This window comes from Ictalurus punctatus, chromosome 2 (genome assembly GCF_001660625.3).
Source record: "Ictalurus punctatus breed USDA103 chromosome 2, Coco_2.0, whole genome shotgun sequence".
Taxonomy (NCBI): Eukaryota; Metazoa; Chordata; class Actinopteri; order Siluriformes; family Ictaluridae; genus Ictalurus; species Ictalurus punctatus.
Window position 1 is genome coordinate 27,202,650 of NC_030417.2, and position 14,580 is coordinate 27,217,229.

Consider the following 14,580-nt stretch of genomic DNA (forward strand, 5'->3'; position numbering starts at 1 on the left):
TGGACCCCAGGTCAGCTTCTCATCAAAGAGCACTCCTAAAAATCTCACAGCCTTGACCTGTTCAAGATCTAGCCCATATAATTTAAGTGGTACTGTTTTATGATGTTTAGAAAAACCTTGTGATTTTGAAATTAATAGTTTAAATCCCCATTCATTTGCCCACTGTTCTACTTTCCCTATTGCATGTTGCATTTTCTTTCTTAAATATTCTATATTCCCACCCCTAACCCAGAGTGCCCCATCATCTGCATAAAGCGACTTACCTATATTTTCTCCGACCTGATCAAATATGTCATTAATCATAATATTAAACAGTATTGGGCTACATACACTGCCTTGTGGGATACCATTTTCCACTGCATATCTATTTGAATACTCTGCACCTACTCTAAATTCTATTGTTCTTCTGTACAGAAAGTCTAATACCAAATTATATATCTTACCATTTATTCCTAATTTGTCAAGTTTAATTAGAAGTCCATCCTTCCAAAGCATATCATATGCCTTTTCAACATCAAAAAATACAGCAGTTACACTTTCTTTGTTAGTCTGAGCTTCCCTAACTTCGGACTCTTGGCATAATATAGAGTCCATTGTCCCCCTCATTTTATGAAATCCTGACTGATACGGTGAAAGATGACCTTTACTTTCTATATAGTGATCTAATCTATCTGTTACCATCCTCTCCATAGTTTTGCCTAACTGTGACGTTAATACTATGGATCTATAGCTTGCTGGATCTGACGGGTCTTTGCCAGGTTTGAGTATTGGAACTATAACTGCCTGTTTCCATGTTAGTGGGATTTTTCCTGTATTCCATACCATATTGAACAGTCTTAATACTACATCAAGTGTGATGTCTCTCATGTGACCTAACATGCTATAGCATATACCGTCTTTCCCTGGTGCCATTTGCCGTGCACTTGATATGGTCCTTTTTAATTCAAATCGAGTAAATGGCAAGTCCATCTCTCCCCCTGATGTAGTCCTTCTTTCCACTAGCCCTGGGTTTTGGGCAAGTGTCTGATCTCTACACTGCTTAGCTGTTGAGGATAGGTTTTCAGTACTGTAGATCTTCACAAAAGTTTTTACCAAAAGTTCAGCTTTTTCTGTATTGTTAATCGCATTTATATTATTGCTACTTAACACTGGTATTTCTACATTGTTTCTTATTCCACTCATTTTCCTAATTGTTCTCCATATGTCTGACAGCTGGGTTTCTCTTCCAATTTTATTGCAGAAATGTCTCCAATATACACGTTTGGCTGATCTAACTGTTTTCCTAACTACTGCTTGTGCCCTTTTATAGTTAATCAAAGCTACCAGTGTATGGTGAGCTTTGAGTTGCTTAAAAGCTTTATTTCTCTTTTTAATTACTATACTACAGCTCTCATTTCACCATGGTACGCTCTTTCTTCGTTCATTTCTTGTCTTCTTAGGAATTGTTTCTTCAGCTGTTTGTATAATTTTTTTCTGTTCATTTCTTCTACATCTGTAATATCCTTATTCACTAATTCCACACATTTTATTCCACTCAGCATTTGGAACATCTGCCAATCAGCTTTATCTAACCTCCACCTTGGTGTTCTCACTTCGCTATCCTGGCATATCTCTACTCCAATCGTGGTTATTATTGGATAGTGATCACTACCTACTGTCGCCTGGTCTAAAACCTCCCATGTGCTGATTCCTGTTGTTTCAGTTGTCTATTGTCAGATCAATAGCACTTTCTGCGTTATGTGAACTACTATACCGTGTGCCCTTCCTGTCATTAACACAAACCAAGTTTTTATCGTCTATAAATTCCTCTATTACTGAACCATTTATATCTGTGTTCTTACTCCCCCATATTGTGCTGTGTACATTAAAATCCCCACACCATACTATTTTCCCTTGTGTCAAACCACATACTGCATTCAGTGTATCAGTGCTCAGTCTATTACAGGGATTATAAAAGTTGACTATTATTATACTGTCTTTTCCTGTCCATATTTTGATTACCACAGATTCATGTTCTTTTCCTTTATTGATTAGGTTATATTTCACATCATTTCTTACAAAAGTTGCTACCCCTTCACCTTTACCTGTTTCCCTAACGTTTCTGATTGTAGTATATCCATAAATTACAGTCTAACTGTGGTTTTAACCACGTCTCTTGCACACATATTACATGAGGTTTATCTAACAGATCAATCACAAACTTTTTGAATTCTTGTCCATTAGCTATAAGATTCCTGGCATTCCACTGCAGTATAACTAGGATCATGAAGAGCCCATGACTGAGAGTTAGAGATTCCTGCAGTTAACATTTCTTCCACTCCTTCACAGCTGAGTCCTTTAATACCAAGGTATTTTTCAACTGATTTAACTATTATTTTGATCTTTTCAGTCCTCAGTCTGTGCTGAACAATTTATAACCTCAACCATAAACAACACAAATTCATTCTTGCTCATAATTAGCATATCTTTCTTTACTGCAATCTTTTCACAGCCCCCCAAGGTCTATCTTTATTTCCTGGTTTATAGTCCTTCCTTTCACCAGACACTTTCTTTACTGCTTCCGCATACGTTAATTCTTGCAATGTCTTCACTCGTTGCACTTCCACTGCCTTCTTGCTGGCTTCACAGCCACTGTAAGTTGAGCTGTGCTCTCCTCCACAGTTGCAGCATTTGAGCTTTACTCCTTCTCCACACTTCCCGTACTCATGTTCACCTGCACACCTACCACATCTCTGTTTGCCCTTACATATTGCTGCTACATGGACATATTTTTGCCATTTAAAGCATCTCAGTGGTGGAGGAATATATGGCCTGACCTCATAGCTCATATATCCTATGTACACCTTACTTGGCAGTCTAGAGTCGTCAAAGTTAATCATCACAGCCAAGCTGTCACATTTCTCCTCATTTCTACTTCTTTTAAGACTAGTTGCTTCTAGTACTTTTGCCACTGAGATGTCTTTTATTTGTTCCTCTGTAACACCTGTAGGTATCCCCGAGATGATTCCTCTAACCCATTTTTTATATCCAATCCACGAACAGTGAACTCTCTTACCATCTATTTTATTCAGTTGCATGGCTTTCCCTTGCTGGACTTTATTTCTACAACTAATTAGTAGAGATCCACTTCTCAATATTTTAGCACTTTTGACCTCACCCAGTAGTTTGTCTATCGATTTTGTTAGATGAACCGAACTCCACTCACCAAAAGTTATCTCTTCTTGAGATAATTTTATGATTACTTTGTGTTCCTCTTCCTTTTGTTGCTAAGCTAACACTGCTCATTATCTGTTTCCTCTGTGTTAGACATTCTCTTTTCCTTTTTTTCTGTTTTCTCGATCGTACTATGTTCCATACACTCCTATCTCTCCCACCATCTTCTTCAAACCCCATCTCACTTCCTGATTCGTCACTTCCTTCCGCCATCTCCTGCCCACTCCGACCAACCTCCTCGGGTCCCGTTTCCATCCAGGTTGTTGTTGCTATCTGACACCTTCTAATGGCAGCTTGAAGACGTTTGCTCCCTGACTGCTAAAAGTCCCTCTTACATCTACCATACATTTTAATTTCATTAATAAACAACCAGGGAACAAAATCAAATAACTAACAGGCATATGTTTAAATACCACCAATGTTCTAACACCTTTATTACTAAACAAATCTAGTAACAACTCTGCTGAGAAGCAGTGGTATATTCTGACCAGCCACCACAATACAGTCTGAGCTGCTCAAACTCATATTTACCAGCTAATATTATTGCTGGTAGAAAGGAAACTGCTCTCTACTTGTAGACAAGTTGTTTTAAAATTTCAAACATTTACAGATCAATTTGTTCAAGTAATAAGCAGTCCATACAGGATAATACAGGAATACAGGATTTTTCTGAGGGATTTTTTTTTTTTTTTGTGATTGTTGCAGCCAAAAATGATTGATTTTACAGTGGCTTTTTTCCACAGTTTGCCTCGCAATTTTTGTGCTTTTTTTGTGGGAAAACTACGTGAATTGGCAAAATTGCGAAATACAAAATTGTCTTTCGCAGTGATGTTTGTTGATAAATGAGACTTTTTAGCTGTACTCATGTTCAACACACATGAATCGAAGTGATGATGTCACATGATGCATCTTGGCCCAAATCTACAGTAATTTAGAAAAATTGCAAGCTCCTGCGAATATTGCAGAGTTTCTTTAATTTTGCGTTAAGTTCTGCAATCGCAAAAATCCTGGAGGGACTGCTTAACACTGATATTATGGGAATTTGATTAAAACAATATTTCATTACACATGTTTTTGTTCCAAGGGATTCAACCAAAAACTACTATTGGGTAGTTCATGGGTCAAAACTTTTTGAACGTTTTTAGTATTCCTGATATGTCAGTTTGAGCATCAGAATCATACTGAAATGCTTAATTCATTCGACCACTTACAAATTTGTTCTGGTTAGAGTCACGGTAGTCTCACAAGTCAGACCATTAGCTAAAACATTAAGTGGCATGTTTTCAAGAGGTGGGAGATAACAGGCCCAGGAGGAACTGTGAAATTCTACAAAAGTAACCACTGCTCATCATTGAACCAGTAACCCTTGGAAGATGAAGCAACAACACTATCCACTATGCCAACTCACCACTGCAGCATGCTTTAGCTAAAGTTTAACAAACTTATTCAATGGATTAATTAACTAAACAACGTTTACACAGAAGTCTTTACACATGAGGAAGCTCTACTTTTTTCATGGCAGACAACAACATGGGGAACAGTACTGTTCACTGCATGTTCTATTAATTGGCAAATGGCACACTTCTATAGCACTTTTATCCAAAGCGCTTCACACTGTGTCTCATTCACCCATTCACACACACACTCACACACACTCACACACACCAATGGTAGCAGAGCTGCCATGCAAGGCGCTAACTTGCCATCGGGAGCAACTTGGGGTTCAGTGTCTTGCCCAAAGACACTTCGGCATATGGAGTCATGTGGGCCGAGAATCGAACCGCCAACCCTACAATTAGTGTACAACCCGTTCTACCACCTGAGCCACAGCCGCCTATTAAATGTACATCTTAACCGGTCCATACAGGATTTCGCAGAGGTTTTTTTGTGACTGTTGAAGCCAAAAATGCTTTCTTGTACTGCAGCTTTTTAAAAAAATGGGTGATGCAATTTACAGTGTTTTTGGGTGGGGTTGGTGGGGGGGTTGCAGCTACTTGAATTGGTGAAACTGCAATTGCATGAAATTATTTTGCAGGTTCTTTCGCAGTGATTTTTGTTGGTAAATGACACCTTTTAGCTGTACTCATGTTCGAAGCTAGTGAATCAAAGGGGGCTTTGGATGAATGGTGTTGTGATGATATCATATGGTGTGCTGTGATGATGTCACATGGTGTGCTGTGATGATGTCACATGGTGCATTTTGGCCCAAATCTATGGAAAATATTGCGAATATTTGCGGAGATCCTTGATTTTGCATTATCATCCTGGAGGGACTGAATAAGGAAGTTGGAAAATAACTGCTCACAAAGATAGCTACCAGTAGGATCAGCTCAGCTGTGTTTTGGCAGCTGGTAGCTGGTCAGACCAAGCTACTGTAGAATTTTCTGCAGGGAAGATATTTATATAGTAGGCTATATTATTTCCAAAAATTCTTAAAATTTACCAATCATGTCAAAATAGAAATCATTTCATAACCATCAATTTTTCACAATCTGTTACTGCACACCATCAAACAGAACACAACATATTATATATGGCATGTGGTTGTAGCTCATAAGCCCTCAGATGATACATTCCTTTAACCTTGTACTCTCACTAGAACTGCTTGTATGAGTTGTTCTCTGGCCAGGTGTGCAGAAAGAACACTGTTTGTCGCTCATGTAATAGAACTGCTAACAGCTAACAGCTATAGTACACTGAATATAAATACAGACAACAAATGCATGTGACTCTGGTAGCAGTATATACTGTTTACATAATGAAAAGAGTCTTATAGTGGGTACCAATGAATATTACACCAAAGCACTGTTGAATTCTCAAATCTCAGAATCTCCAATCTCAAATTCTCAAAGATTAGTTCTGACAATAGTTTCAGCTTTCTAATTTTTAGGTGAGCATTAGTATTGGAACAGATAGTCGTTCCAATATTTGGTTGCATATCCTTTGAGAAACTGGTAAGGGAGCAACTGCTGTTTTAACATTTGTAAGAGTAACTAACTTGTTTTTGACATTCAACAACAGGAAACATAACTATAAAAGGATTAAAAAAAGAATGGCATTTCAATCTCTTATTTAATGTTACCTTTCACAAATTGATGTGGTAGAAAAGTAATGAAAAACACGTTAGAATGCGCTGTTATTGGAAAATAATCACCTTTTTGGTGGTAATGGCGCTTCACTTTATGTCTGGCTGCATCACACCACCCCATTGTTGATTATTTTCCTATGACAGCACTCCCTGTATATATAGGATATATATCCTATATATATATGATGCCTGAGACAGTTCAGTTTAACTGTTGGGAACGTGCAAAATATAAAGCTTAGTCCTCACCAGGAATGTGAAAGTGTAATGATTATGAAATGATTGGAGCAAGGCATGGAGATTTCCGTTCTGGCGCATAAAAGCTCTTTGATACTGAAAATTTCCATGACACCTAGAATATTGCATTTAATGAAAGCATACTATTACTAACTATTACTATAACTGATGTAAACACCTGCTGTAAATTATATTATACTTAATGATTAAAATAAGCCTATGGGTTTTATTCCATTATTGTAAACAGCAATCACACACTATTGTTATTGTTGTTGTTGTTGTTGTTGTTGTTGTTTTGTCTTTGTGTGCTTTTTACCCATTTAGAGATCTGATATGAATCTTCTGAAATGTACCCAAGTCCTTTCTGAATTTACATAATCAGGCCTGTGACTGCCTAATAGCACTGATACAAACAGGCCACAACACACCTGTATGTGTGTATATGTGGCAGCCTGTGAAAATCCATTGGTTGTTGTTGTGGCTGGATACGGGCAAACAGTCAAAAAGAGAATTTTAAAAAATGTTTTGACCAAAATTGCACTTTTTTCTGCCTGTAACATTCTCCTCAACTTTATGAAACCACAAATATTCTTCATCAAAATGAAAAGGATTTTAAAACTTTCTTTTCCTACTTTCATGGTAGAGCCAAAGGGGTCCAGAACTACACTACCCATCAGCCCCAGCATGTCACATGTCACATGTCACTCATATATCCTGTTTCACCTTGAGTAACACCACTATTTTAGTTCTAGTTTTTCAGGGTCTCATTATTGTCAAGCTTCTGTTGCTGTTGTATTGGTTGTTGTGGTGTGTGCCACAGTATTGCTTATAGTCTGTATGTTTTTTGCCTTGTATCTGCATTTCATGTTTATGGTTCTGGTCTGTACTTCATATAATTAAATAATCTGCACTTGTGTCCACCTCCTTTTCAATTCCTGACAGTAATGGAAAAGATCAGGTGAAAAGATCAGGTGGGGTAAGTGGCCAGTTTAATAAATGCAGCAACACATGCAATCAGTCTGCATAAAGATGTCTAAAAACTAAGATTTCCTCTCACAATTTTCGGCCTTGTTTAACTTGTCTGATAGCTATGTGCAATAACAAATGGAAAATCAGTTCTGTTTGTAATCACATAGTGGCTCTCAAAATGTCTGTGATCTTTAAATGCAGTTTTCTCCCTTTTCACTTTTGAAAACACTAAAACTTTATGCCTGATTGAGATACATGGAAAAGGGAAATGCATTTCAGTTCATGAAAGCCTGTAGTTTCCAGTAATATAAATAGATGAAAATGTCAAAATCTCACCATGTGATGGGTTTTCCCAGGCACACGTGTGTTCTTCTGCCTTTGGTATATATTGTGCTCTACATTTACTGCAAATTATATTTTGTTTAATTATACACCTTTAACAGAAAAAAATGTTATATCCATTCTTATACATTTAGCAACTAGTTAACTTTTTTAAGCTAAATTTACTTCAGGAGTAGCACTGGACAGATTAATAAAAAAAAAACATGTATAACTTTATCACAGAGAAATTAAAATAAACAAATAACTGAAAATATTTAAAAGTGACAATGAAGCACTATGGAGATGTGAAACAGAGAATATCACTCGGCAGTTTCACATTTGAAATTGGAGCCATTGTGTGTGTATATATATATATATATATATATATATATATATATATATATATATATATATATATATATATATATTAGATATTTTCTCAGTTTGGCTTCTAATAGTATAGATTAGGACAAAGGAGCAAGAACTGGTTCCCAAGTTGAATGTTCCTCTTTCCTTCATTTATGTTTTGATTCTTTTGTTCTTTGTGTACTATACAGCAGAGGGCTTTTGGTGCTTTGAGCTGATGTTTTTTTGAGCACTTTTCATGTTTTGGTATACGTCTTCTCTCTCAGTGCGGGACTGTGGATTTTCAACCTGTAAAAGAAACAGAGATATTAAAGCATGCAGTCCACACATTTAGTTTATAGGTTGGCCTCTTATCTGAGTGGATCAGAATGATGAAAAAACCTTGTTTTCTTGTGAAACTTCAGTGGACGTGTTTTTCTTGATTCTTCGCAAGTTCCTCTTGCTGTACAGTTCTTGCACCACAGCGCCAAAGTGAACTCTCCTGGTTGAGTCATCCTGAGATGTGTAACAGGAAACAACTTTTTCAACACAGCAAGATTACTTATAACACCAGATACATACAGAGGTGAATAGAAGACCCACTCAAAATATTGACTTTGAGGAAAAAGTATAGTTTAAACATACCTCCTATTTCACATCATAACCATATCAGTGACTGAGTTTTGTTAAAGCAAACAAACAAACATTACAAGCAGTGATATACAGTTGTAGTAATGATGTGGATGAGGGAGTGAATTACAGAAAGAACAAAATGGGTTACTTGGACCAAAAGGAAAATAAGGGTCTATAATTAAATTATGAAAGACACCAGGAAGCTAATCTAGGCTACTAGATTTAAAGCCCCTTAAACCATTTTCCAAAAAAAGCTAATTGAATTGACAAGAACTATGTCCTCTATTACATGCGTATTGGCACCTGTGCAACAAGTTTCCACTAGATTTTAGTCACAAGCATGCAACACTATAATGTGATCTCGGTAAGAAATAACACACAAGGGGCCATTCTGTTTTAGGAACATAATCCATGACTGTGTGGTGTGTTACAGCATAATGTAAAGCATCAAAGCGGATTATTTTCCTATGAAAACATAAACTGAAGTGTGCTATTTCTCTTCTACTTCATCACGTACAATTTGCAATTTGTTAATGAATGACAGGTCATATTTTTAAACCATTTATAGTTCTATTTAATCATATGGAATGTCTGTTAATTAGGCTATTGTTATCAGTTACCCTGTAACTGATATAAACGGTCATTCCCTATTCCCTCACTAGCACCCCCACCCCCGCCCCAGTTTTCAAATGTAATAAGACAAAAAAAAAATGCACAAAAAAACCCTGAAACAAAACAACAGCCCAAAATTATTAGAATTAATACTGTATTAATATAAATCTTTCATTTATGTTCGAGCTGGAACTATGGGCAGAAGCATGCTTTTATAGCACCTTCTGACTTGAGGTTCAACTCAACTTGAGGTTCTGACTCACAATTCAACAGCACTAAGTATTAATAAATTAATAATAATAAAATGTCAAATGTAACAGTACCTTGCCCTGGCTTTGTCTTTGTCTTCCTTTTAACAGCTTGACTCGTCCACTCTGAATAATTGAATTTACTCAGTTTAGGTTGGTTGAATGTGATTTGGCAAGTGACATTTTATAAAGTCCTTATGTATTTATTTAAATAATAATTAATACATATTGATACATTTTACCTTTATAAAGATGACGAGAGCCAGGATTATTAAACAATAGAGGGACAGTAAAGCCACCAGTGTGAACAGCAGAACTTGTCCAGTGTTATATTCATTCTCTGAATACAAAGAAGAATTTGAAGATAGATTAAACAATGATTGAAAATTCAACATGTCTTCTGTGACACAGCAAGCCAATTTACCTTTCACTGTCAGTGTTGTGCCAGTCCCAATAGCCTGTGCGCCACTGTTGGCTGCAACTCTGTCAGACACAGCGCAGTAATACACGCCATCATCACTGTGTGAGAGCCAGTTGATGTGTAGTTCTGTGCCTTCCAATCTATACTTTGTTGGCTGATTCTTTATACCCAGTTGATAATAGGAGTCTGTCCGGAACACATACCATAGCATGTCAGGTATGCTGTTTGGGCAAGACATGTTGACGTGGCAGGAGATGGAGATTGACTGGTTGAATCTCCCATGAAGACGCTCCTGTGGCTGTGTGACATTTATAATGCAGCCGTTCACTGAGAGTCCTGTAATAGAAAGATCCAAAAGTATTCCATTCCCTGTTTACTCACATCTTCCAGGTAACTGTTACAGTAAATACATCCAGTATACTTCCAAGGAACATGAAATATTTTAAGTAAGATGATCACTTAAAGGAAAAATCCACCCTGAACAACTTGCATATTAATCTTTATACTTAACACGACCTTCAATTGGCAGCCAAGATTTATTCTGTAATAAAAGAATGAAGTTTACCCTTTTATAGTTAAAAATATGTCTTTCATTAGCATTTTCACTTTAACAGTTTCCTACATTACTGAGTGGTGTCAGTGGGATTTAGCCCTTGTTTTATCTCTGCCTAAAGAGAGTGATAGAGAGCAGCAGCGCTTTAGTTCTTTAGTCTGTCCAGCTCTCTCATATCCTCATCTATACACTTGGTTGCAAAGCTTTTATTTTCATACTAATACCTTCATTAACACCATCATGCTTGTCATCATAGATTACTGACAAGTGAGAAAATAAGTACAACCCATGGAAATGGTTGGCTTTTTTGACATATTTGGAAAAGCAAACATTTGGTCATCTTTCAAACAGTGCCTATTAATAAAGTTGATATACTTGAACAAAACCACAATGAAAATGAGCTTTTTCAGTTAAAATATTAAACAGACATATCAATAGATGTGATATTCTTCTGTGGAAGAAAGTACACCCTTGACCTCAGAAGCTAGTATTGCCCCCTTTAGCAGAAATAACTGTTTGACGCTCGTGAATCAAAAATAATATTAACTGTAATTGAAATAATTTTCCACCAGGCTTGCTGGAATTTTTGACTACTCTTCCATGCAATATTCTTTCAGTTGCAAGATGTTTGAGGGTTTTCTTGCATGTACTGCCCGTTTCAAATCCCCCCACAACATTTCAATAGGATATAAATCCGGGCTTTGACTCCTTAACTCTTTAACCCCAAACCATAACATTTCCACCACCATGCTTCACAGTTGATAGAGGTGCTTCTCCTGAAAAGCTGTCTTTTGTCTGCGCCAAACATGTCTGCTGTTACTGTGACCAAACTCTATCTTTGATTCGTCTGTCCAGAGCACATTATTCCAAAAGGCCTGGTCTTTGCCTATGCCTATGTTAGGCCTGGTCTTTGTCTCATTGGAAAGGCTTTTTTTCCTGGCTTTTTTTCCTGGCATTTCCAGGCTTTTTTTCCTGGCATGCCTCCCATACAGGGCACATCACATCTCTTTCTGATTGTAGAAGCATGCACTATGACACCAACAGTTGCAAGACTTACTAGCAGATCCCGTGATGAAATTTTGGGTTTCCTGGAGACTTCTTTTTGCATCAGTTGGTCTGTTCTTGGGCTGAATTTGTTGTTTGAAATCTGCGCCATTTCTAGATTATTTTCCTTACAGTAGAATGATGTATTTCAAATAATTTGGAGATCTTTTTAAATCCCTTGCCAGATTCATAGGCATCCACAACCTTTTTTCTGAAGGCCTTACAGAACTCTTTAGATCTTGCCATGTGTGGCACACCAAACACCTCAATAGCAAAGGGAACAACAGACACTAGATATGAGAGGGGTATAAATAAGACAGGTTCCACCTGCACTCCCTAAACAGGTTCTAATCACTGGCACCCAATCTTGAACACTTGATTTGAAGGTGTGATAAATGTAGGGGTGTACTTACTTTTTCCATGTGACTGATCAGTTTTTTTGTTAATTAAAATTGTGAAAATTACTACAAAATGTTGATTTTATGTATCATTTGATAGAGTGTATCAACTTTATTAATAGGCATGGTCTATTATTATTATTTCCATGGGGTGTACTTATTTTTTTACATGAGTACAGGGTGACAGTGTTGTTACAGCTGCATTGCATTCTGTAACTTGATGTCCAGCATTTGCTGTCCCCACTACATCTACATCGGATTTCTCATGACTATGGCATTGAACATCGCTGGAAATATTGAGTAAGAAAATAAACTTCTACTCTTTTTCTTTTAAGAGGTAACAGCAAAATTTGACCATCTCAAACATCCATTATGTTTGAGATCCTTTACATTTTTTCACCTAATAAACTCCATTGTAACTGTACTAGCAGTGCTACCATGTGACATCAGCACAATACACAACCACTAACAACACATAGGAACAACAAAGTACAGCATCGACCAACAAATTAGCAAGAGAATAACTAAACACATAACAAATTTTACAATATAAACATATATAATGGGTTTCAGGGTGGGATTTCATTTAATATGTTCACATTTGCATTTGAGTAGGTTAAGCAACAGATATTCCAGCATTACTTGTTGGTTGGAAATTATGGTGTTTCATTAATCATTTTCAGGGTTTTTTTTTTTTAAATCCACCCATCAACATTGACAAATCTCAATGTTTTATTACACTGCTTGCATTATATTCCAATTTAAGAAATCTAGTGAATGATTTACGTTTTTAACAAGTTGTAAAGTTTCATGTCTATATCAAGTAATTTCTCTATACTTTAGTCCCAAAGTTATGTTGTAAAGAATTTAAGTATTAAAATACTCCATAATTTTCTTCTTAAACATCAAAGTAAAGTTTTCAGCTTCTTACCTGGGGTAAAGGTGAAAATTAACAGGATGTAAAATAAATGGTAAAGGACCATTTTCATTATAAGTTTGGTTGAAAGTATCCGTCCCTGTAAGTTCTTTTAGAGTTGCTGACAAACTGAATGTTTGATAAAAGAGAGAAGTGGTGTCTATGACCCTTCCTTCCTCTCTAACAGTGTGAACTATGCTATGAATTTACTTCATCATATGCCTGTGCTGAGTAACCCTTTAGTACACATGTACTAAAAAAAAAAAAATGTCATGAAAGTCATGAAATTTCCTGGCAAGAAGGTATGGTTTAAATGGCACAACTGATAATATATAATGATAATATATTGTCTAAAAATCGATTATGTACATATAGATTAAAAAAACAAAAATTAAGGCTAGGGGGCACAGTGGCTTAGTGGTACTCTGGTTTCCTCCCCAGTACCTGGAGCCTATCCCTGGGATAGGCTCCAGGTTCCCCCGTGACCATATGTAGAATAAACGGTATGGAAAATGGATGGATGGATGGAAATTAAGGCTATGTCTTAATAATGTTAGCTAAATGTTAAAATACTTATGTACTGGCTATTAAATAAACATTGCCACAGATTCTTCAGGGGCTTCTTTAAAAACAAAGGCCACCGTGTCTTTGAAGCAGTCTGGCATTTTAAAAATCTGTGGTCCTCAACCTGAAGTACGTGACTCTTACTTTAGATACTCTCTTTCAAATATCCAGGGTTCTGCATCTGTATTGTAAGAAACAATCGTAGCTGTTCGCATTTGGGAAATAAATACAGCATATCGTTTGCATCATTCAGATGACTTCAGTGCCTATTATGAAGCTGGGCGAATGCTTTAATTGGTAGATGTCTCTGACTGAGTGAATGTTGTTGATATCAGTTGCTGTTTACTGCAATGAGAGCAGAATTGAAAGCAGCCTGTGTTTGTGTAAGGTGTGTTTCAGGCTGTTAAATCATGCACTTGCAATTTGTTAGTGCAAACAGATCTGCATTCAGTCTAGCAGCAGTGAGTGAATGAGTTATAAGCCAGGTCTATTATGGGCTTCACATTTAATTAATAAAAAGAGAGAAATTCTGGAAGACAAGACACAACCTGAGAATGTTAACTTTACTTTATAGTATAGCAGTTTAAATGGTATTGTACAGAGCCCGGTATTTTTTTTTCTTTCACTGTATTGCTATCATTATGCCATCTACTGTCATACTTTGGTAAATTAGCTAATTATCTCATCTGCTCCCTCTGTAGGATTTGTAATCGGACTCGCTTTTTATAGGTTTTTGCACTTACAATAAATATGTCAAAACTTTCCTATATAGCAAAAGAGGGATGGACCATTGCTGGTTGTTCATGGCCATATGTGTGTGTGTGTGGAATAAATGGGATTCGTTAATTCAAATCTGGTTGAAATGATGAAACTATATCTCAGACATGAGATACAATAGGATTGCAATTTTACACCAAGCTACATTCTGACCTATTTAGAAGCTGCACAAGCATTAAATATTGTTGGTTGTGTTCTGGCCCATTTTTGGCCCAGATTCCAAATGCTGTTAAATTTGTCATTG

General features: G+C 36.6%; 1 protein-coding gene across 1 annotated transcript; it reads right to left on the reverse strand.

The window, feature by feature from the left end:
• Window positions 1–7,507: 7,507 nt before the first annotated feature.
• On the reverse strand, window positions 7,508–13,189 carry si:ch211-139g16.8 (immunoglobulin superfamily member 6). The gene is made up of 6 exons (XM_017484110.3): window positions 13,011–13,189; window positions 10,088–10,420; window positions 9,906–10,003; window positions 9,739–9,789; window positions 8,573–8,686; window positions 7,508–8,479 (listed from the first exon to the last, which is right to left on the reverse strand). The coding sequence occupies exons 1-6, from the start codon at window positions 13,066–13,068 to the stop codon at window positions 8,375–8,377; spliced, it is 759 nt and encodes a 252-aa protein (XP_017339599.1). The 5' UTR covers window positions 13,069–13,189; the 3' UTR covers window positions 7,508–8,374.
• Window positions 13,190–14,580: the final 1,391 nt, after the last annotated feature.

What these genes read in the sequence shown, in the direction of transcription:
- si:ch211-139g16.8 (XM_017484110.3), bottom strand. Translation starts at nt 13,068, where the DNA reads ATGAAAATGGTCCTTTACCATTTATTTTACATCCTGTTAATTTTCACC. An exon ending in AAAGACAAAGCCAGGGCAAG is followed by an intron (nt 8,687 to 9,738) that starts GTACTGTTACAT and finishes TACACATCTCAG; the next exon opens with GATGACTCAACCAGGAGAGT. An exon ending in AAGTTTCACAAGAAAACAAG is followed by an intron (nt 8,480 to 8,572) that starts GTTTTTTCATCA and finishes TTTCTTTTACAG; the next exon opens with GTTGAAAATCCACAGTCCCG.